The sequence below is a fragment of the Rhodnius prolixus genome, unplaced genomic scaffold (assembly GCF_049639745.1).
Source record: "Rhodnius prolixus isolate KJV_2025 unplaced genomic scaffold, Rpr scaffold_8, whole genome shotgun sequence".
Lineage (NCBI taxonomy): Eukaryota > Metazoa > Arthropoda > Insecta > Hemiptera > Reduviidae > Rhodnius > Rhodnius prolixus.
The window spans coordinates 15,969,765-15,994,007 of record NW_027411593.1 but is presented as its reverse complement, the minus strand read 5'-3'; the positions used below and the strand labels follow the sequence as shown (position 1 = coordinate 15,994,007).

General features: G+C 34.4%; 2 protein-coding genes across 11 annotated transcripts in view; one reads left to right on the top strand and one right to left on the bottom strand.

Annotated features, from left to right (window-relative positions):
- The window catches only part of LOC141450936 (uncharacterized), a 246,972-nt gene that overhangs the window by 77,264 nt on the left and 145,465 nt on the right, over positions 1-24,243 (top strand). For all 10 annotated transcript variants that reach the window (XR_012456444.1, XR_012456443.1, XR_012456445.1 and 7 more), the window contains exon 2: positions 10,163-10,242. Coding sequence is in view for 4 of the 10 variants with exons in the window: in XM_074121866.1 (XP_073977967.1) it covers positions 10,178-10,242 (65 nt within the window). In the remaining 6 variants the exon portion in view is untranslated. The remainder of the gene's footprint in view (positions 1-10,162; positions 10,243-24,243) is intronic.
- LOC141451507 (uncharacterized) lies at positions 19,983-21,083 on the bottom strand. The gene has a single exon (XM_074122945.1). It carries the CDS (start codon positions 20,874-20,876, stop codon positions 19,983-19,985), a length of 894 nt encoding a protein of 297 aa, XP_073979046.1. The 5' UTR covers positions 20,877-21,083.

Sequence of the window (24,243 nt, the reverse complement as noted above, 5' to 3'; positions counted from 1 at the left end):
TTCAGGTAATGATGAATTGTTAATATCAATAGGCAAAATAATAGACACAAAATTAGCAGTACTTCCGACAAAAGATGATTTTAATTTGCTTCGAGAGGAAATGAAAAGTTTGAAAATTGAAAATGAGTCTCTGAAAGTACAAATAAAGTCTTTGAAGGAAAACGAACGTCAATTAAACAAACGATTAGAAATGCTCGAGAATAATTCTCGTAAAAATAATTTAATTATTAAAGGTCTATTGTTCAGTGATCAAGATAACCTGCTAGATATTGTAGATGATTTTTTTTCTAATGTGATGAAAATCGAAGACAAGGTGGAGATAGTGGAAGTTCGCCCTCTAGGGAATAAGAATATGAAGAAAAGGCAAGTGATGGTGTCATTTCTTCGTAATCATGAAAAATGGACAGTTTTAAGGCAGACATCTCGCTTAAAGGGAACTGACTGGAGAATTCAACAAGATTACTCACTGAAGACTTGGAACCGGAGGCATAACTTATTTCGTCTGCGATGGGAGATTCGTCGATTGAATAGCAACCTTAAATCTTTTATTAAGGTAGATAAACTAATTATCAATGATGTTATCTGCTCTTGGGATGATACTATGGGACTCTCTTATGAAGAGGAATTTGGGGCAGCTAAATTAAAAGAGATTGTGGGTCATGACTTCTCTGAGTTCATCCACGGACTTCTGCAGGAACCCCCTCGCCGCAGAGCCAACCTTCCTACATCTCCAGGACGCCAACAGTCTTCATCTAGAAGTAATACTTGAGATTATCCGTCTGCCGGCAAAATACGAATTCAATAGCGACTTATGGTAATCAGTATAAATTAAATTCTATCAACTTGCTATCCTATAATATTGCAGGCATTAATAATAAGATAGGAGATTTTTCGTTTATTTCTTTTATTAAATCTTATGATATTTTCTTTCTTTTTGAGACTCATGTAATAGATAATGGTAATTGTTCTACTTATTTTGATAAATATCTTTCTGAATTTGACCTTAATTGGATTGCGGCATCAAAACTACTTAAATAAGGGAGGCCTGGTGGAGGTGCTTTGTACGGCATTAAAAAGAACTAAAACAGAAATTTAAATTTACAAAAATTGGGGACTCAATATTGGTTTCCTGTGCTGACAGTGGTAGTTCTGTGTATTATATCATTCCTATTTATTTAAACTGCTCCTGTTGGGAGGAACAATTTAATGGCTTTATCGATTTAATTTCAGAAATATCTGAGGTTGATTTCATTGTAACAGGTGACATGAACGCTAGAATTGGTTTGCTTCAACAATTAAATACTGAGCTACCTATTGATTCGGGGAAACTCGATTTTACCCGATGTTCTAAAGACAGTTTGGTTAACTCAAGAGGAAAAAAATTCATTGATATATGTGATGAGCACGGCCTAATTGTATTGAACGGTTGTTCCAAAAGTGATGCTGAAGGCCACTTTACTTATATAGGAGCTCGTGGCAGCTCAGTTATCGATTTTTGTTGTGTGTCGTTGAATATCCTGCCCAACATAATAGATTTCTCAATAAAAAGTGAGACATTCTCTGACCACCTTCCAATCACTTTCTCTTTAAAATCAATTGATGTGGACGAAGAAATTTTTCCTTTGCTCCCTCATATAAGGTGGAGTAGTGATAATAAGCTTCTTTATCAGGAGTTGCTTGTCAAAGAGGTTCAGCAGTTTGGGCAGTACGACCCTGAGGATGCAATATATTTGATGATTGAGAGTATTAGGAGGGCGGCTTTTTGGCATCGCGACCACCTTAGTAAAACCAGGCATTTAAACAACTATCGTACGATTGGGACTGTCACAAAGCAAGGAAAAAATCGCGAAGGTTGTTAAATTTTTGCCGTAAGAGTTCATCTCGAGTTGTTAAAAGAGCTTATTTGGAGGCGAATAGTAGCTATAAAGAATTAATAACTTCAAAGAAGTCAGAATATTATAGAAACTTGCTAGAAAAATTTAAAAAGATCAGACTAGGTAAAGAGTTTTGGGATATACTGAAGGTTTTTAGAAGCTCTAAACGCATGGTCGATAGCGGTATTCTTGTGGGTGAATGGGTTCAACATTTTAGAGAGTTGTTATATCCGTCTCGTGCCACTTACGCATTGAATTATTATGCTCCCCCGTTAAATAGCTCTTCCGACATGGATTGCGCTTTTGTAATGGATGAATTGAAAATGGTTTTAGAGAAATCAAAATCCAATAAGGCGCCAGGAGTAGATAGGGTGAGCTACGAGTTTTTTAAGCACGCGCCATTGGAGTACCTTCAACAGCTTCTCTTTATCTTTAACGAAATTTATTCTACAGGCCACATTCCTTCCAGCTTTAAAGAATCTCTTATTTTCCCAGTATTTAAAAAAGGAGACATATCTGATGTGAAAAATTACCGAGGTTTATCTTTTTTGAATTGTGTGGGTAAACTGTTCTCAGATCTTCTTTTAAACAGATTGGAATTATTTGTTAATGCAAATAAGGTTCTGAAAGAGTGCCAGGCTGGCTTTCGAAAAGGCTATTCCACAGCTGACTGCATATTTGTTCTATATAATTTAATTAAAAAGCGTTTGCATCACAGAAAGAAACTTTATGCTCTGTTCGTGGACCTAAAGGCTGCCTTCGATACAGTTGATCGTGAAGCCCTGTACTTAAAGTTATATAATGCTGGGATCTCTTCAAGATTTATAACAACTTTAAAAAATATGTTTAGTGGAACTATGTCTTCAGTTTGGACCCCACTTGGCAAAACTAAACCATTTTTAGTAGCTAGTGGATTGCGGCAAGGTTGTTCTCTTATACACTTTGTTTTTCACAATTATAAACTGTAGTTATTTTGGGCACAGATCTATAAATGTCGAAGATATAAGGGGTTGAAAAATTTCTGGGTCATGAAATTCCGTAAAATTATGGCCGTTCTATATCTCCCACTGTGAACCACGTATTGATAGGGAATTTTGTTCTCTTGTACACTTTGTTTTTCTCAATTATAAACTATAGTTATTTTGGGCACAGATCTATAAATGTAGAAGATATAAGGGGTTGAAAATTGTTTGGGTCATGAAATTCTGAAATATATGGCCGTTCTATATATCCCACTGTGAACCACGTATTGATAGGGAATTTTGTTCTCTTGTACACTTTGTTTTTCTCAATTATAAACTATAGTTATTTTGGGCTCAGATCTATAAATGTAGAAGATATAAAGGGTTGAATATTTTTTGGGTCATAAAATTCTGTAAAATTGTGGCTGTTCTATATCTCCCACTGTGAACCACGTATTGATAGGGAATTTTGTTCTCTTGTACACTTTGTTTTTCTCAATTATAAACTATAGTTATTTTGTGCACAGATCTAAAAAGGTAGAAGATATAAAGGGTTGAATATTTTTTGGGTCATAAAATTCTGTAAAATTGTGGCTGTTCTATATCTCCCACTGTGAACCACGTATTGATATGGAATATGCTATTTATAAGCTACTCAATCATCAGGTTAAATGCGCAAATTTGGTTGATAAAACTGAAACGGAAAATCATATATCGGATATACGTTGGTTCTTTAAGTTAAGGGGGGAACTGCTGAACCTCAACCACAAGCCTTATAACCTGGATGCCAGGGAAGAATGTACGAGAGTACATTGCAATTACAGAGTAAAGGAAGATACGTTCCACTTCGTCGCACAATGCCCTGTTTTGTCCCCATATAGACTGTCGGTATTTGGGGACAGATTTCTGTCATATGATTTCTTTCTCAATTTACTGAATGGTCCAGAATGGTCTCACTTCATCAGATATGTGACAGCAGCATGGGAATATAGAAAACTAGTAAATAATGAATTCAGCTAAAGACAGTATATTAAAAATATAAATATTCATATATACAGGGTGACCAGAGTTTTATGCTCCAACCACTTTTCTTTTTAACGGCGGGAAATTTCGAAAAAATAAAAAACAAGTATTTAATCATTTTTAGTCTAGTTTATTTTCAGTGATTGTCCCATTTTTTAAACCCCTGTATCACGAGATACAGCATCCAACTTTTGTTTTTCAAATGGAACGTTATATTTTTTGTTGCATATTTTTATAGTATTTGAGCTCCTAAAAACAACAAAAAAACAATTTTTGAAATCGGTTAGGTTTTTCAAAAGTTATGGGTATTTAAAATATGAACAACAAATTTCAGTTTACTGTCAAAATTACGTTATTTTTTTTGAAGAATCTGTTCAAACTGGGCACAATCAACGGATAGGCAAGCCAAAACTCTGGACTCCCACGCTTTGCTTGTAGCAGCACTTATGGTGGCGAAGTCAAGATCTAGGCAGGCTAGAGTTATTCGACGATTCAGATCATCGACTGAAGCCACAGGATTAAGGTTACTGTACACTTTACTTTTTTAGATATCCCCACAAAAAATAGTCCATTTAGGTTCAGTCCGGAGATCGAGGTGGCCATTGGATGGGACAATGAGTCCCGGAGCACTTTTCATGGAAATTTCTGTCCAGGTAACCTCGAACCACTCTCACATTATGTGCCGGGCAACCATCTTGTTGACATACATATCTAGCCGACGTTGTAGATGAAATGTCTCTTAAAAAAAAGTTAGATACCTCTCATCAGTTTAAGTTCTTTCTGTAGAAGTATGGGCCGATTAGTTGATTTCCTAAAACTCCACACCAAACGTTTGAAGAAAGAACAACCTGAACGTCGTATAACTCTAGCCTGCCTAGATCTTGACTTCGCCACCATAAGTGCTGCTACAAGCAAAGCGTGGGAGTCCAGAGTTTTGCCTTGCCTATCCGTTGGTTGTGCCCAGTTTGAACAGATTCTTTAAAAAAAATAACGTAATTTTGACAATAAACTGAAATTTGTTTTTCATATTTTAAATTATCATAACTTTTGAAAAACCTAACCGATTTCAAAAAAAAATTTTTCTTTGTTTTTAGGAGCTCAAATACTATAAAAATATGCAACAAAAAATATAACGTTCCATTTGAAAAACAAAAGTTGGATGCTGTATCTCGAGATACAGGGGTCTAAAAAAATGGATCAATCACTGAAAATAAACCAGACTAAAAATGATTAAATATGTGTTTTTTATTTTTTCGAAATTTCCCGCCGTTTAAAAAAAAAGTGGGTGGAGCACATAACTCTGGTCACCCTGTATATATATATTTCTTTCCCATATTTTTAATTACAGATCTATAATTAGTTATTAAATTTGAAAAGTGATTATTATTATACTTATTCTCTTAGTTTCTTAGTTTACTCATTAATGTGCTTCCATGGAGTTTTACTTAACTGCATGCCTGCAATCTATTCAGCTACTTCACTAACAGTTGTCTATACTTTTTTCTATCATAAAAATTCAATTTTCTTTAATTTGCTTTTCATTTGTTGGAAAATATTTTTGTAACTAGGTTTTAAAGATTTATTTTTATTTTTTATTTTTTCACTTGATATGAAGAAATTTTTATATTTACCAAACCCCGGCAGACGGATTCCTTGCCGAATTAAGTTTTCTTATTTTTTTTTTAGTTAAGATATTCTTTGTAATTGTACAATTATTATTTGTTTAAATAAACTTTTTATTATTATTACTTCTATATTTATTTTATGTATTGAGTATATTTATTATAATAATTATTTATTCTTCTTATTCGAATCCTCAAAAATGAATTTTAATATGTACATCGCAGATAATTCTCAGTGTCAGTATTTTCCTGAATTAAGTGTTCAAAATCACGAAATAGTGTGCAGATAACGCTTTGACGTGTTATTTAGGCAGGCTAGGGTCACCATTCACCAATTATTTTGTTTTACTTATTCATTTCTATTCATTCATTAATACTCGTACATTATTATTTTGTAAACTCTATGTGTACTCGTATATCTGTAAACATAAAAAATAAGTAACATTCACAAAGTTTCGAAACTTGAAATTTGTTACTTTCTAGCCTTGAAAACGTATATCAAACATTTTTGAAAAAAAAATATATCCTCTTCACTGTTGTGGCATTTTCTAGAACCTTTGCCTAAAGGAAACTCGGGTTTGAACAATCAAATGAAATAATGTTCACAAACAAAATTAAACCTAAAATATAAATACAAACGGAATATTTCGACATATTTGGTGGGATTATGTATGCAGTGAATTTCAATATTTACAAATTTACTTTAAAAAGATGACAAGTGACACATAGAAAAGATTGAAATTTAAAATCTGTTTGTAGCAAAACTTCAGAAATATACTTGTCTCAATACGGGACAGCTGACATCCCTTGGGAGAATGACATGTCCGTGTCACCTCTATTTATACGTCAGGTCGATCTGCCAATGTGTCCCCACAGTGCGCGCGCCCTCTTTAGAACTAAATTTGTTAGTTATTTTGAATAATTCTTGCCAAATTATGTAATGATTTTCTTTTTTTAAAGTGATGAGTCATTATTATTGAAAATAGGTTTTACCGGAAACAGATTTTTTTGACGCGCCAAGGAAAGCGGAAATAATTTGAAGTTGTTTTCAAGTATTTGAAGGTAAATTGGTTCAAATAGAAAGTATTTAGGTAAACTTAACATTATTTATCCCGTTTGAATAGGTTTATTGAAGAATTTTGTCCGTGATTATACAAAGTAGAGCAACAGTCTTGCTTCCTAGGGCCATTTACTCTTTACGCTCGCCCCAATTTATTTTTTCATTGTATTTATTTTTTAAATAAAAATCGTCAGTTTAAGTTCACTCTCCAATTAAAGTGATTGTTACTTTATGTAGTAGTCAAGCAGTTAATAATAAAATAGGTAATAATTAATCTGGGTTAATATTAAATAATATAGTTTTCTTCAATCACTTTCTTAATCTAGGCGTTCCACCCATAATGTTATACATACGAGGGTCGTTTGAAAAGTCCGTGCAAAAATAAAAACTACTTAATTTTTGGGGGTAAACCTTTTTTATTTTTCAACATAGTCTCCTTTTAGGCTTATACACTTCGTCCAACGCTGCTCTAGTTTGTTGATCCCTTCCGAATAATAGGATTTGTCCAAGTCTGAAAAATAGCCATTCGTTTCTGCAATCACCTCCTCGTTTGAATAAAATCTTTTTCCCGCCAGCCATTTCTTCATATTGGGGAACAAATAGTAATCCGAGGGAGCCAAGTCTGGAGAATAGGGGGGATGTGAAACGAGTTGGAACCCTATTTCCATTAATTTTGCGACCACAACTGCTGAGGTGTGAGCTGGTGCGTTGTCGTGATGGAAAAGGACTTTTTTGTGGGCCAATCGTGGGCGTTTTTCTTGCAGCTCGGTTTTCAAACGGTCCAATAACGATGAATAATATGCACCTGTAATAGTTTTACCCTTTTCCAGATAGTCGATGAGGATTATTCCTTGCGAATCCCAAAAGACAGTCGCCATAATCTTTCCGGCCGAAGGAACGGTCTTCGCCTTTTTTGGCGCAGATTCCCCCTTGGTAACCCATTGTTTAGATTGTTCTTTGGTCTCAGGAGTGTAGTGATGTATCCATGTTTCATCCACAGTGACGAAACGACGCTTAAAGTCCTGCGGATTCTTCTGGAACAACCCTCGTATACAGTGGTCAAAAAAAGTATTCATCCACTAAGTTTTCTTACTTTATCTACTGAACGTTTGTTTCTAGGATGACTACTTGTTCAGCACTGAAATCGAAGATAGTAACAATGAATTTAATGCTCTCATTTTCTTTTATAAACATAAAGAATTGATTAAAAAGCAGAAAAATAATTTATTGTATACAAAATAAGTATTCATACACTCAGTCTGAAAGTTATAGTTAACGCAAAACTAAAGACCTAATATCTTGTAAGCAATCCCTTTGCCTGAAGCCACCTTGGCATAGATTCCACCAGGTTTAATGTCTCTTGAGATGTGATTTCTGCCCATGATTTCTTTAAATTGGTTCTGAGCTCTTTTTTTGGAAGAACATTTCAATTTTCGAATTTTTCGCTCCAAACAAGACCATGAATTTTCAATAGGGTTTTATTTTTCTGCTTTTTAATCAATTCTTTATGTTTATAAAAGAAAATGAGAGCATTAAATTCATTGTTACTATCTTCGATTTCAGTGCTGAAGAAATAGTCATCCTAGAAACAAAAGTTCAGTAGATAAAGTTAAAAAACTTAGTGTATGAATACTTTTTTTGACCACTGTATATGTGTGGAGTATAAAATAGGTAAGATATACCTATTTTTAGGACTTATTATTAAAGTATTTTATTACAAGTAATAGGTTATGAGATAAAGAAGGTTAAATTTTAGAGTTTTGCAAATCGTTCAAATTTTAAACCTCTATATCTCTCTTCGTTGGTGTAAGCATTTTTTAAAAAATGTTTTTGAATTTTTTAGCCTCATAATTTTTTGATTTTTTTTAGCTTTTTAACTTGTGATTAACAGTTTGATTATTATAGATCAGTAGATAGTAGTAATTAAAATGTTGTGCTACTTGAACAAATATTTTGTAGATAAAAATAGCCAGCATTAGGGTTTGTGACATTTAATAAATTCTAAAAAATATTAATGAGAAGTTACAGCTGTAAAATTACTCAAATGATATCAATGAGGTAATAATGAAATGATGGGTGCATTTGTGTACCTTTTGGTGTTTAATCAACCCTTTTACTTAACTTTTTAAACTGTGAGATTTTGTTAAAGAGATTTTCATTGTATTTCAAAACATTGAGGGCTACAAAAAATTACCATCAAAGAGCTGCCAGTTTGACACCCCTGATATAGTCCAGAATATTTTATTTTCAAATTTAATAAAAACCAAATTAAATACCATCTATGATTGTAGAAGGAGATCGTAGTTGCGAGGATAGGTGTGCACAGTCGGTGAGGTCAAAGGGGCCGCAATAATATAAACACGAAGGCGCCACCACGGTTTAGAGGCCCCTGCGTACCTCCTCTTTGGGTGGTCAAAACTAAACACTGTTTCCGCCACTCTAAAAACCTGCTGCAGCTTCTGCCGTTGTTGATGTTGTCTTCCTGGTTGTGTCGTTATATAAAGTTGTGCACTGAAGTAGTTTAAATCTCATGTTTACTTCGCCGTATAAATAGAAACACTAGAGCTGGCAGTTAGTATTTTTAGAAAAGCACTCTATTTAAAAAACTATTTATCACTTGTTTATGTTATACTGTAATCAGGTGCGATATTTAGCCGCAGTATAACACGATTTAGTGGAGAGATGAATTTCTGTCTTAAGTGGAATGCATTTGTCACGAACAAATGTGATTTTAAATTATTTATTAGGGACGAGTTTAGTGCTAGCTCAATATTAGGGCAATAGGCTGAGATCGCGGAGGTCTCAGAGTCCATACCATGAGCCGGCCCTTAGATTTACTTTTCCTACCAGCTTTAGTATACTCATAGCTCGCTGATTGACAGACTAGTCTAGCGCTAAATTCCGTCTAGAGGCCAAAGATTCTGAACCTTTAAACTTCGAATTTAAACTAATGTTAGTTGTCATTAATTTAGTTTAGAAGCTCAACATGTTGTAGATTGGCTACTCTCGCTAGATGAGTTGCACGTCACAGGTATTTGAGATAGGGATCCGATTTATTCAACCTAGCTCTCTAGAAAGAGCATACCTTTCAAATCAAATATGTAAATTTAATGAGGATGGCATGGATCTCGCCAGTTGCACCTAATTGCTCGTCTTTTAAATGAGTTTGACAAAATAAGACTAGATTTCTTACTTTTTGTGTCTTTCGTAGCCTTCATTTGGGAAATGGAAGGTAAAATACAAGGGAAAAACTCCGAATCGGCTTCCAGTTCGTCTAGATTTATACTTTTTCTGTCTCTGTCAACTGTTTCTATGGCCAGGGCTAAAATAAACATAAAGGGTAGCCTTCATTTGGGAAATGGAAGGTAAAATACGAGGGAAAAACACCGAATTGATATCCAGTTCGTCTAGATTTCTAAAGCATTCTGGGTTGTGATATTATGAATCATAACTATAATCTAATTTGTAAATGTGATGGGCCCTGCGTGAATCTTGCGCCAAATCGCCCGTATTTTAATTGAGTTTGACACCCCTGACCTATGTAAATATTAGAAACAGGATCCTATCAAATCATTGGAAGCAATGTAACTTTTATTAAAGTAAGAAATCCAATTGTTGCAGATCTCTATTAGAACAATGCAGAGGAACAAGACATCATCATCTTTGTATACCGGAAATCTTTCTTCTTTGTCTTCGGACAAGTGAGTAACTAAGATTATTTCTACCTTTTTAAATTATATATCTTCTTTGTTTTTATCCGAAAATTAAAATAAATCATTAGTAACCTAACCTTGTGATTCTGTACGCATTATAAAAAGGAAACGTCCGTGGCGACCCACACTAATTAGAAATCTCATATATATTTTTTTTTCAAGAGAGAGTAGCACTTAATTAATAGAATATATATTTAATAAGAATAATTTATATAATACACACGTATTAATAATGACCGGCAGCCATCTCTTACTTTGTAATTATATATTCTCTGTTGCCGTAATTCTCCTCTTGTATATTTAAGTGCCGAAGAGAATTGCTGGAATGAAGAATTACTTTCTGCGATTAAATAAACTATAATTTAAAAGAGAATTGTTCCGAAAAAAGAGAATTTTCAACAATTGAAAAATTACTATGATTCCTTTTCTCTTTTTATAATGAAAACTGTCCTTCACACAATGCAGTACTCGTATTTATTATCTAGAATATACAGAAGTGAGTAGGCAAATCGAAAAAGGGTAATTGAGTTACTTTTCCATCAAATTGGCTAATTTCTGTTTCAATATTCTTACATCATTTTTACCTGAGAAGAAAAGTAATCGCTTATTTTTTTCAGCTTAACGTCCAACTACCAATTAGGTATCGCGGAAGCCTCATACTTTACTATAAACAATTTTTTTTTTCTAACAAATAAAAAGTAGTGATACGTGGGATTCGAACTGGGGATCTCCCACTTATAAAGCCACGCTCTTGGCCACTAGACCAACAAGTGCCCCAACATGAGAAGTATCCCAGAAAGTCTGTTTGTGGGGTGGTGCGAATCTAGTAAAGGATCTAGAGGATCTAGTGGACTGTTTACGGTTCATTCACTCTGTCATCAATTCCTTATCACAGCTAATATTACTTATGAGTCCAATATGGTGGACTACCATTGTTGGCCCGATAATTTTTGAATAAAGTAGAATACTTCTCGAAATTTTTACTCGGGACTAATTTTGAATTATCGGGGCGGGCATTGATGGACCTTGACTACCGTCCCCCCCATTTTCTGGGACAGCTTGGTTTTATTTTGTCTTGGGCGGAGCATTGAGAGAGTGGCATGTTCAGAGAGTTCTCATGCTACCTGGATAGGCTGATTATGTCACCGAGGTGTTTGGAGATATACTTTAACTAGGATTCTTCTTCTAGAGCTTGCCTCAGTAAATTTCAGGAAGTGCAAAGACAGTGGATGTAAGTGGGATACTTTAGGGAGTAATTATACCTTACCTGCCGTTTCCCACATCTACTGGAACTTACTTGCTGAAAAGTTGTTTCATCTTCGGGGACGCTGCAGGGGTCCTTACCTGTCACAATAGATTGAATAAAGAGGTAACAGAACAGAATACCGGCAGAAATCCAAGGCAAACAAAAAAGCGTATTATTAAATGTACGAGAAAATTTTCTTAACTATGAAAGATGAAAATTGCATAATTCAAAATAATCAAGGTTAAGAATTTATCAGTTGTAAAAGAAAATAAATAATTGCGCAGAAAGTCTCCCATTATTTCTCTCAATTTCAAAGAAAAAAAGGCACATAATTTCTCACAATAATTAAGAAATAAATTAGAAGATTATTATTTAGTATGTAAGTGTTTTATTGACTGAAAGAAGTAACGTCTTCATTATAAAACAGCTTTAAACACACTATATCACGGTAAGATAAACACATGTACGATAATAAATTCATAAAAAAATAAAAATGGAAAAGGTGACAAAAGAAATAATGTTATTCTGTAGATTATAAATATATTAGGTAGATATTTCTTTTATAATAGTTCTACTAAAATAGACATCATTCTGCAGAGATAAGTTCAGTACTTGATGATGTGTCCGCACGTGAACTTAAAAAAAGTGAATCCCCAATCACGTGACCATAAACAATGATGAACTGGCTTTATCTACCATCTTTGTCTGGCTTCTATTCTTTATCTTCTGCTTTCCATTTATATTATATATATTTGTTCTTTATTCTTGTATAGATTGTTTGGACTAATATATTGCATTATAAATATGTTGTTTACAGACGCATCAAGGTAGCTTCGCATCTTAGAACCATCGAGGACCTCAAACACTACGATATCTTGGAGTTCTGGATTACTTTTCTAAAAATTACTCCTTCCATTGATGCCGCCTTTATGATCTAAGCAGAATTATACTGAAATTTATAGTGTTTTGGTTAATCCCTTCACTAAATTATTAGATCTAAATCCCTTCACTTTGTCTTATTAGAAGATAAGGAAAAAATTTTGTTCATGTCAAATTTAAGAATTAATATTTCTGAATCCTCCGATGTCCACTGAGTCCTAAAGTGGTTTTTAGAAAATGATCGGTATATGGACAAAATATCTGTAACACAGATTATGGTAGAAATTTGGTACTTAATGTATTTCGATTCAGTCTAACTAGAAGACCTAAATAAGTACAGTAAAGTATCGTCTATTTTTATAGATAGCCTTGTGACATGGACGGAGGCGACTAAAGTAACGTACTTTACTGTTAAATTCCTTTTATTAACCATTAAATAAAAAATCCAAGGCCTAGACCGGAGGGAATCGAACCCACTATACCGCGCAATACATATTAGCTTTACGGGCCTCGCCTTTAACCGCTCGGCTACCTCGGCGCCTGGGCGTACAGCTTAGTAAACACAATCTTTTGACAGGAAATACTAATCTAGAGGCATTTTTCCCAAGGAAATTCGCTCAAAGAACTGTTCTGGGTGGAAAATGTAGGCACCTTTCTTAATTAACCATTTTTTTTTTTAGGATCAACTAGGTTTTGTGCAAAATTTTTGCTATTATTTTAAAAATTTGATGGGAAATTTCACAATCGGAAGTCATTCAATCCTCATCGCAATTATATTGAGCTACAACTTTTATTTGAGAATTATATCTCGTATGAGGGAATTTTTCGTAAATGGGGACGGTTATTCTTTCCTTTCCACGGCCACGGTAGCCGAGCGGTTAAAGGCGAGGCCCGTAAAAGCTAAATGTGTATTGTGGTACTGGGTTAGATTCCCGGTCTTAGGCCTTAGATTTTATTGAATGGTTAATAAAAGAAATTTACAGTTAAGTATGTTTGCTAGTCGCCTCCGTCCACGACACTTAATTGGTAGTTGGACGTAAAGCCTGCCTGAAAAAATAGGCATACTCTATTCAAACCTACCATTTTCATGGGAAGTACGATTCTATTTCTTATAATTTTTTTAAAGAATGATTAGTCAACGTAGTCCGCTACCTTGGGCTTTACCTTGACAGGAGACTTACATGGAACCCTCATACACGACTTAAGGAGAACAGAACACAACAGACGCTTCCGACAACTGAAAAGCCTACTCGACAACAGATCAAAACTCACTCTGGACAACAAAAGACTTATATATGTAAGTATATTAAAGCCAGTCAGGGCTTATGGCATCGAACTGTGGGGTTCAACCAAACGCTCAAATCTCAAAAAAATCCAGGCCTTACAGTCTAAAATTCTTCGCTCTATAGTAACCAGCTCCTTTCTACTCATCACAATCCACTTGTACAACATTTATCTTCCAGAACATTTCCAGACAACACTTCTAGACGCCTTAAAAGACAGTAGCCTCGCGGTGTCCTCTCTGATGAAGAGAGTCAGTAGAATTTAGAATGTTTTTGGAGTGTAACTTCTCCACTCTAATGTGTATGAATGTTGCTTATTGTTACCATTGTTACTTATAACGCAACGCGTTGATTGTAACTAAATAAATGATTAAATATATTGTCAAATATACTGAATTTGAGGAAAATTCCAAAAACTGAGAATACTAGTTTGTTACTGAAAGGATTATTTTTTTTTTCTTTTTTGAGATTATTAGAAAGTGTCTCCCACTGTTTTCTCTAAAATCGATTGTTTATGACTGAAAAGCTTTCCATTTTCTGGCAGCACTTATTCAGGGTATTTTTGAGCTATGGAAACTGTATTAAATGAAAATCAAAATATTTACATCCGGATTTATTCTCCATAATGAGGCCGCTAATCACCACGGCAGATGAAACAAAATTAATTCGAAAAAGAAACGCATTGAAGACCAGGCTAATTATGAAACATTCTTAAATAATTTATTATCATTATTATGTGCCATTAAATTAAAGTATTTCTTATGCTTATGAACCAGTTTTTTGTTTTGTTTTTCATATATTTGCATATTCATTGTTTGTGAGTATTAAACAAACGGGACAAGTTACTTTTTTTCTCCATTTTTTTGCTTTAGATCGTTAATGAAAGGACAAAGCTAGTTGGTTAGTGGACTGTATTACCGTGCGTTGGCGTGAAGTGGAACTTGGTTGCCTTTCTTTTAAGCTAACTTCCTTCCGCCACATGTACACTCCAACCCAGAAATATCGTGGAAAATTCTAATCAGGTAGCACTCATTATCTAGATTTCTTTTAGAAACGAGAAGTAGTCTAATCCTTGTGATTCAGTTTCCATGTTAGCTTCTTTACAATCAAAAAATTGACTAGTTGTTCGTTTCTCTTTTCCCTGCTGTTAGTGGTAACCTTGCAGAGTTTCCATGTTGGGTTTCCTGTCGTATTACATAGTCTGGGAGGTTTCCTTGCATCTGAAACTACATACATGGATTGCATATTTTTATATGGTTTATTGAGAGAAAAAAAACACTTGTAACAAAATTATTGTTTAACATATCTGGTCACAATTATTAATCAGATTACTACCTCTTAAAACCTATAACATAACTCATAATGCTGCTAATAGATACATTACTATATATTTTAATAATTTCTAGAAAAAGAACTAGTGCTAAGTTTGTGAACATCAATATTACCTTCCACTTTTAGTTATGGAGAACATTTATTAAGTACAAACATTCAAGAAAAAATAATTTGCGTTTTTTTTTTAAATATACAATGCAGGGTGTTCATTTTAAGACGACTCAAATGCATTTCATGCTTAAACGGTTAATCTGAGCAAAAAATGGTAGAGGAAAAATTTGTTGCCCGTCACCTCTAGTTTCAGAATATGTTACTTGATTTTAGATTCCTGATAAAGATACAGAGAGCAGCTGATAACCTCCTGGCTAACCTGGCTTGCGAGCAAGAGGAGGCACCTTTGAAGGCACAGTACTTCTTCACAATTTGAATGAAGTGCATTATTTGATAAATTAATGAATAAGTTTGATTCTTTACATGATGAGACACAGTACTTCTTCACAATTTGAGTAAAGTGCATTATTTGATAAATTAAGGAATAAGTTTGATTCTTTACATGAAAGATATTGATCACTTAAATGCGATGTGTGGCAGGAGGTTTCCAATTTTTTTGGTAATTAAACGCAACTCTCCCAAAATTACCAAATAATTATTAAACCTTCTTGTTTGTAACAGATGTAAAATTATTTTTTAGCCATTTCGTGTATGCTTGAGAACATCTAAAGCTCTTAACATTTGATTTTTCCTAGAAAAATCACTCAGAAAACGACTATTTTCCTGATATTAAGAAAAATATTAGCTTTACTGCCTTGGCAATATTTTCTACTGAAAGGGGATGAAAAAATACATAAAAATGACCTATCGCGTGCTCTTCTTTCTCTTTGATAACAAGTTAAAAAATTGAAATATGATTATTAAATACCAGATTTTGAAATAACCTAGCATCTTTAATTTTGAAGATATCGAATTGCGGTTTCCTGTTTATTTCATGACTTTTTATACTCTTTAAAACTGTGTATATGAAAATGGGGGTCAACTGCAAAACCTCACTTTTGGTCGCGCGTCAGCCGAGAATGAAGGCAGGAATCTAAAATTAAGTCACATATTCTGAAACTAATGGTGACGGGTAACAAATTTTTCCTCTACCATTTTTTGCTCAGATCAACCGTTTAAGCATGAAATGCATTTGAGTCGTCTTATTATGAACACCCTGTATGTGTTTATTTGCTACCTGTATAAAAATGCATATACATCAAGCAAAGTGTGAATACAATAATTATAATACATGATGCGAAATCTACCCGGCATAGCCGACGCACACCACAACCTGTACGGGCACAGAAAAAGGGAGAAATCAGCCAGTGCTGGACACTCTCGGGAATTTTAGTTGTTGGAAAGGTCTAGGATAGGAGATCGCGAGGCCAACGTCGTTTTAGTCGTCGTGGGGGATTATCAGGATGGGTTGATGAGGAAAGAGTTTGAGCTGTAGGATTGGGATGGCAGGATAGGCTTTTGTGGAAATTAAGGAATCGTGAGTGCATAGATTCGGTAGCAAAGTGGATTTTTAGATCTTTGTAAAGCATGAGCTTACAGGGAGCATTAGCAATAAAGCGGAGGACTTTTGGTTAGAGGGATTGGGATGCGAGAGATATTTAAGGGATTAGTTGGGGTCTCACAGCTCTGATCCGTAAGTCCAGGTGGGTTTAAGTAGAATTTTTAGAATTTAGAATTTATTTGCTTTTTTAAAATACAATATTTTATAAAAGCAGGAGCTCACAAAAAGATATCTTTTTATACATTTTTTGGATGTAACAAAACACAAAATAAATATAGAAAAACTAGGTCTAAACAAATAATAATTTTGTTTGCTTACTATCTTTAAATGGAATAAAAAAATAATAAATTAATATAATTAAGCAGAACGTTAAATCATTAAATAGAATAAATAAACATATCCATACCTGATCCTTACATAAAATAATATGTTTCTTCATATTTCGCTATTACAATAAAAAATAAATAGATAAATAAATACAAATAAAAATAAATAAAAGTTAAAAAATAAAATTTAATAAATAATGATAGAAATTGAAAAATTAATTAATCCTTTAACATAAATACAATGAACAAACATCTATCTTTAAAGATTTTAATATTACTTTTGAGAAAGAAACATATTTTTCAGAAGTGCACAATAATCAAATTTGATCGGCAATAAAGCAGTTAAATAAAGAAGCATGTTTATACAAAGTGGAACTTTTATCAATGAAAGGATAATAACTTAAAAAGAAACCATATACTTTGATTACTAAGAAACTTACAGCATGAGAACTGTATTTGGCAGATTATTGGGTTATAATTAGGGTCTGGATTAAATTACTAAATTCTGTTATTGGGAAAATGAAACTTTTTTAGACATTTCTATGGTATCTAGAACAAACAAAAATAAGGAGTTTAATTTCCCAACACTGTCGATATTTAGCAAATGTTTTAATTTTGTTTCACTGTCGGCAAGTATAAAATGGTTTTCTAAGAATTTTTGGCGTGAAATAGAATTAGTCGGACAATATAATAATAAATGATTTAAGGGATCAACAATAAGTTTCTGGCAGAGCGGGCAGTCTTGGTCTGACATTAAGGTAAGGGCGGTCCCGTTAAAAAATAGTTTTAATATATTATTGCCGGCAAGCCTTAACTGGCCAACGACTCTCGACTTATTAATATTAAGGCGGTACTGCAAATAAGACTGAGGCTGGTAATAATTAAAGTTTACTATAGATCTGTATATGGAACTAAATTTTGAATTTGATGCTCTGTCTATATCGCTACTGAGTAAATCGTTTTTTAATTTGTCTATAATATTCCTTTTATTCTTCTCAAAATAATTAAAATCAAATTTACGGAATAAATGAGGGTCACCTAATGCCTCCGCCCAGGATCTCACAATCGTCACCCAATTGTATTCTTTATTAAACTTTTCTCCGTCATCCAATGTACACAGCGCTAAGAAACATTGCTTTGGCAGTCGGTCTTCTGGAAGAGAAAGTAACTTGCTCCAGTAGTTAACAGCCCTTATAAAGACCGGTACACTTAACGGAGCTCTACCAGTCTCCAACCTTATCATATAATTAGGCGTGTATCGAGGCCAGTGAAATAAATGTTTTAAAAATTTACTTTGTGCTGTTTCCAAAGAATCAAAATATCTCAGCGCCCAAACTTCGGAACAATACAAAGTTGTTGCTGTTACAAGCGCATCCAGCAAAGTCATCTTAGTTTCCCAGCAATTGGATTTACCTTTTCTTAATATCTCCTTTACCTTAGCGCTAGCTATTGCCGCCTTATGCAAAAAGAAGTCCGTGGCAGCTTTAAATTTCCCACTTGCAGAAAAAGGAACGCCCAAATAAGTATATGTTTTTGTGTATTCTACTTTCAGTCCCCTGTAAAACAACGGTTTGAGCTTTTTCATTCTCGGTGACCTGTGGAATACTAAAAGGTGGGTTTAAGTAACGTCTTGTAAAGGGTTAGTTGGATGGGTGTGCTTAGTTTAGATTTAGGTCCTATGATAATTGGCAAATGAATTCTAAATTTAATAACCTATCTAACATTCAGCGGTAGCCTTTTTGTCTTAGTTCAGTTTTTTTTTTTTTTCTTCTTCTTCTTAAATATTGAAACTATTGCCAGCAAATTCAATAATTGATGGTTTGAGAAGTGTTCAGATCATCAAGATGCTATACTTGAACTCAATGTGTGAAAAGTAACTTATAATAATATTAACTTATTGTAGTATAATCAATTGCAACATTATTATAATTATTATTTTAAATATCAAAAGTTGGCCCATAATAATTGTAGGCCCATAATAATTGTAGGCCCATAATAATTCTTGTCGACAGAAAAAAATTGAGACAGTTCCCAACAACATCTTTTAAAAACCATTTGTAAAGATAAATATATTTCTTGGCCAGAAATGTCCATCCAAGTACTTTAGAAAGGTAATAATTAGTGGTTTCTTCGGCTGGCTATTTTCACGTTCCTTGTTAATATCGTCCACCTGGTTTTAGGACCTCGAGTTCTTTTTCTTTGAAATGGGCGGCACCCATTTAGGATGTCAAATTAACTTTTCTCTGGTGGAAGTAACCATAGATCTCTGGAGAGGTAAATATTTTTCTTTCTTTTTTTTATCGTTCTCCCAGAACGGGACTTATTTTTTAGCAATTTCTTCTACAGTATCGCCATTTCTTTAGCTCTTCATTCTGCCCTATACACATAAACACATTTACCTACATTTATACACAATACTTACGCATACTGACACAGAATGGGCGAGAGTACAAAAAAAAAAAAAAAGGCGCATGATTGCGTTAAGGGGCAGGACCCTTACCTTTTATAAATCGGACATTTCTCTGCGAGGGGTCTTTGGAATGCGATGGGGATAATTGTATGTCATGAAATCTTGTAAAACAAAAACAGTTCAATAATAATTAATAGTTTGTGTGAAGTTATTTTGATATTTATTTTCTACATATTTATTTTGAAGGGTAGAAACGTAATTATTGAGGTTAACTTGCCCTGTTTGTACAATTATTGATTTTTTTTTTAACTGTAGAGCCCATGTTTTGCCTATTTCTGGTTGGTTTAGGATTTACATCCATTATCAGAGGTTGATACAACAATTTTTGTATAGAATTTCAGTAGAGGGAAAATGTAAGCAAAGTTTTCTTCTCAATCAAGCAACTTCTACTAGCTCTTAGAGTTTGACACTACGATCATCATAGTTCAAAAAAATCATAAACATTATCCGTATGAACCAATTTCTGTTGTATAACAATTTCAGGTGATGAAATAAGACCCCAAGTAAGTCAAAATAGACAATTTGCATGCTATGACTCATTAAATTTTAATTATTATCCATTACTGCCCTCATAAACTCGTTTTTTCGGCTTCTAGTACATTATTAATGATCAATTTATACGAGAACTAGCTGTACCCGTTCACACGTTGCTGTGTTTGAACAAGAAGGCAGTTTGTTCGTCAGTATTTCTCATAAAATATATCTGAAGATATTTGTGATCAGCATTTGCCAAGGGTAGTAGTGATCCAGCATGGTGAAAAATTTGCCCTTGTACTTTAAATGTTGGCATATACTCGTAATTTGCGCTAACGATATTCGTTGCTCCGAACGACGTCATTTGGAAGCATGAATTGTACTCGCGTATATTTTTTAAAAAATTGTTTGATTGACTTGTTTCACCTGATATTAAAGTTAATAATGGTTCAGGTGGTGAACGCAAGTCTGGTAACTTTACTTTTCCACCTGCACAGCAAATACCTGGTGTTTCATGTTTAATTTTTTGAGCACCACAATACGTACACTTTTTATCCATTTTTCCAATAATTACACTTGGATGAAGACTGTAATTGTAAAGGGGATTGTAATTGAAACCACATAAATTCAAATCAGTATGTATCGTTCGTCTTGTCTGTGTCCTGCGAATTCGATTCCTTTGCTGCCTAGCTTGTCTCTGCTCACTCGTTTCTAATGATCGAGCAAGAGCAGTGTGAACTCGATCTCTTTCTTGCCTAGCTTGTCTCTGTTCACTCGTTTCTAATGATCGAGCAAGAGCAGTGTGAACTCGATCTCTTTCTTGCCTAGCTTGTCTCTGTTCACTCGTTTCTAATGATCGAGCAAGAGCAGTGTGAACTCGATCTCTTTCTTGCCTTGCTTGCCTCTGTTCACTCGTTTCTAATGATCGAGCAAGAGCAGTGTGATCTCGATCTCTTTCTTGCCTAGCTTGTCTCTGCTCACTTGTTTCTGAAGCTCGTTCTTCTCTTCTCCTTTTTGCTTGATTTGTAGATCGACCAATGGCACTTTGCTTTGGTGGCATAATTGTGGGGTTAAATAAAACGTATTTCCAATTATTTTCTTCAGCTGGAAATCAATAATATTTTTATTTTTCACGTATCAATAATTTATTCTCGTATTAATAATTGCAAAAAACTGTTTTTCATGGTTTTCATGGTTACACTTTTAACAAATATTACTAATTAAATGTTATTTTGATATTTTTGGGATATTTGTTCGGGAGCACCTAGAACCCCAACTCTGATTTTTTAAAAAAAAATTCAAAAATCTTCCCGGGGATATACCTAATAATTTCCCAAATTTTCACGGCGATTGGATGTATGGTTTTTGAATCTATCGAGTACAGACAGATAGACACACATTCATTTTTATATATATAATAGATTATATTGTTAGTACGAGGTGTGGCTATTAAATAACGAGACTATTGCTATAAAACATTTTATTTTAAATTTATACATATTTAGTTATTATCACCTTCAATATACACCCCTCCTCTATCCCTACAACGCTCCATGCGAATTTACCATTGTTCGAAACAGTGCTGGAAGTCTTTTTCTGTGTGCTCCTGCATAACGCGTGCCGCTTTTTCTTTCACGGCTTCAACGGACTGATATCGTGTTCCTTTTAATGCAGATTTGACTATAGGGAACAGACAAAAGTCACATGGGGCCAGGTCACCAGGCGAATAAGGCGGATGGCCTAAAACTGGGATGTTGTACTTGGCAAGAAACGTCTTGACAGACAATACAGTGTGAGCCGGCGCGTTGTCTTGATGGAGAACTCATGACTTGTTCTTCCACAAATCGGATCGTTTTTTCCTTATTCTTTCACGGAGTTGAGCAAGCACTTCACGGTAGTAATGTTGATCAATTATAATCGATATTTTCATCCGTTTTGGACGCGGAAAGGCGACCCGGGTGGTCATCATCTTCGAGGTCTTCTCGGCCATCTTGGAAACGCTTGAACCACTCAAAAACTCGCGCACGAGATTAACATTCATCGCCATAAACTTCTTTTAATAAAAGATAAGTTTCAGTAGCCAGATTTACCCAGTTTCATGTGAAATTTTACGACAATTCGTTGCTCTACTAAATGTGTAGAATCATGTTTACGGCAAAACGAAACTAACACCTCTTACACAAACGATGGTTCCGGTCAGACAGATTTCTCTACAAACACGTGAGACGCTGCAATCGAAAGAAGAAGGCTTTACGCTGCACAGCTGCCGGTCGTTAGGATTTGGCGCATGCATAGTTCTTCTGTAGCAGCATCAGTCTCGTTATTTAATAGCCATAATATGTCAAAAATAAATTCGATAATAAAACATTTGTAGATGTAATTGTAATATATAATTCGTACTTATTGGCTAGATCCTGTAACTGTTTTGTTTGAAGGGGGCTAAAATTATATGAAAACAAAGAACTCGTTTCATTTGCTAATTTAAGAAACAATTTTATAAAACTGTATTCAGAATTCCATTCTCAATTAACTTTCTTGAATAGAAAGTATTAAAAAGCCACAAGTTTCTTTACCGCCTACTCAAAAATCATTAGAAATATTTTACTAAATTGTAATGAAAATTTGAACCACCTCTGTACACTTTTTTATAACCACCAGTTCTGCTATTTATCAGAGCCATTTATATAAATTGGTAAGACAGAATTTTCTAGAACTTTTAATGGGAACAATTGAAATCATATAAAGTTGCGAGATAATGGTAAATACAGAGGTGTTAATGAAGAGATATGATGTTTTACTATAACTAATAGTAAATAGTTAGTTGTGAAGTAGCAGAAGAAGTAGATGAAGAAGAAGAAAGAAAAGAAGTGGAAGATGTTGAGGGTCTTGGCAGGCAGGGAGGCGGCGAACTAACTGGAGGTGGCAAGAAAGTGATATAGTGCGGCTATTACCGGATCGACCTTTTACTTTGTCCTTCGCTATTACTGCGCCAGACTCTCTGCTTTCTTCTACTTCTTCTGCGCAGCAGCCCTTACTTCGCACCTTAATTACATCTCCCTATTGGGATTTATAGCACTCCAACTTCTAGCAGCCGACCCAACAACCCGTGGCCTTCCACCACTGCCGCTATACATTTCTTCCTTATATTGCCGTACAATGACAATACAAATTACCTTCAACGCTAATCCATCCGTATACTGCATTCTACTTGCATGTTTCTAAATTGCAACTAACAAAGTTTTTTTTGGAAATTAGTCTTGATTCATAGTACTCACCATCTTTAAAGCACTACATCCCTTTGTAGTTTCCTAAGCCGTGAACTCAATCAATCTAAAAATGTAAATTGTGTTTTGCTTCCATTTGAAGAGGATGATAAGAAAAGTCTGAAATTGTGGAAATTGATTTGAAAAACTTGGCTTAATGATTGGAAACTTCTATTTTCCCCGTTAGCTCCTCTTCTTATAAATTCCTGATAATTAGTTTGGCTTCTGAAATGTTCACTTCGCTATTCATCAAGCTCACAGAGTTGTAGACATTATTTCAACTTCCTTTTCTGAACGGAAGCTATGGTATCCAGGGTTTACCATGGATTCTCTCTAGCATTTAATGTGTTTTTTGTAGATTATAGAACAGCTCTTGGCTCCATTAATTACAAAACAAAAAGAGGGTTTTAATTGAACTATTATAATTCGAAAACATTTAACTGTGCACGGAAAAATTCATAGACCTTAAATACATACAAATTTGTATTTATTTATTTTAATTTAAGGCCCCTCAGCATCTGATTATTGGCGCCCGTAGTTTTTTTTCAGTGCACTGCTGGCCTCCGGACAGTGTTCTCTCGTCACAGACAATGTACATAACCGGACAGTGAGCTGTAAGAAGCTCCTAGGTAGAGAAAATCTAAGGATCAGCAGCTGGATTTGATCCCGGAATCTCCGAGTGGGAATCCAATATGCTAACCGCATAGCTAATCTCTTCCCTACAAGTCTTTATTAATTTTATTTCAGTATTTTTATAATATTTTACTTTTCATTAAAGTTTTTAAATAAGAACGTACACACTACGGGACCTTCTTCACTCATTCAGATAGTGAAGTGTGAGACGGAAACGTAGTTGAAGTCCATCACTGAGTAATCAACTTCTGATGAATGGAAACCAGAAACCGCTCAGGGGTACCAACTGAAAAACATGTTTGTTACAACGGGTGAAATTAGCGATATTACAAAAAAACTATGTTAGTTGCAATATAGAAAGATGCTAGTACAATTTAAGTAAACAGATGGATTAATGGTAAAGGAATGCAATGCAATTGTGCGGCTATATAAGGAAGAAATGCATGCAGAACCCATGGTCTTGCTCATATCTGGGGTCCATTGTGCATTGGTGGCCATAAAAGTAAGTTTTGAGTTTTTTTTATCTGCAGG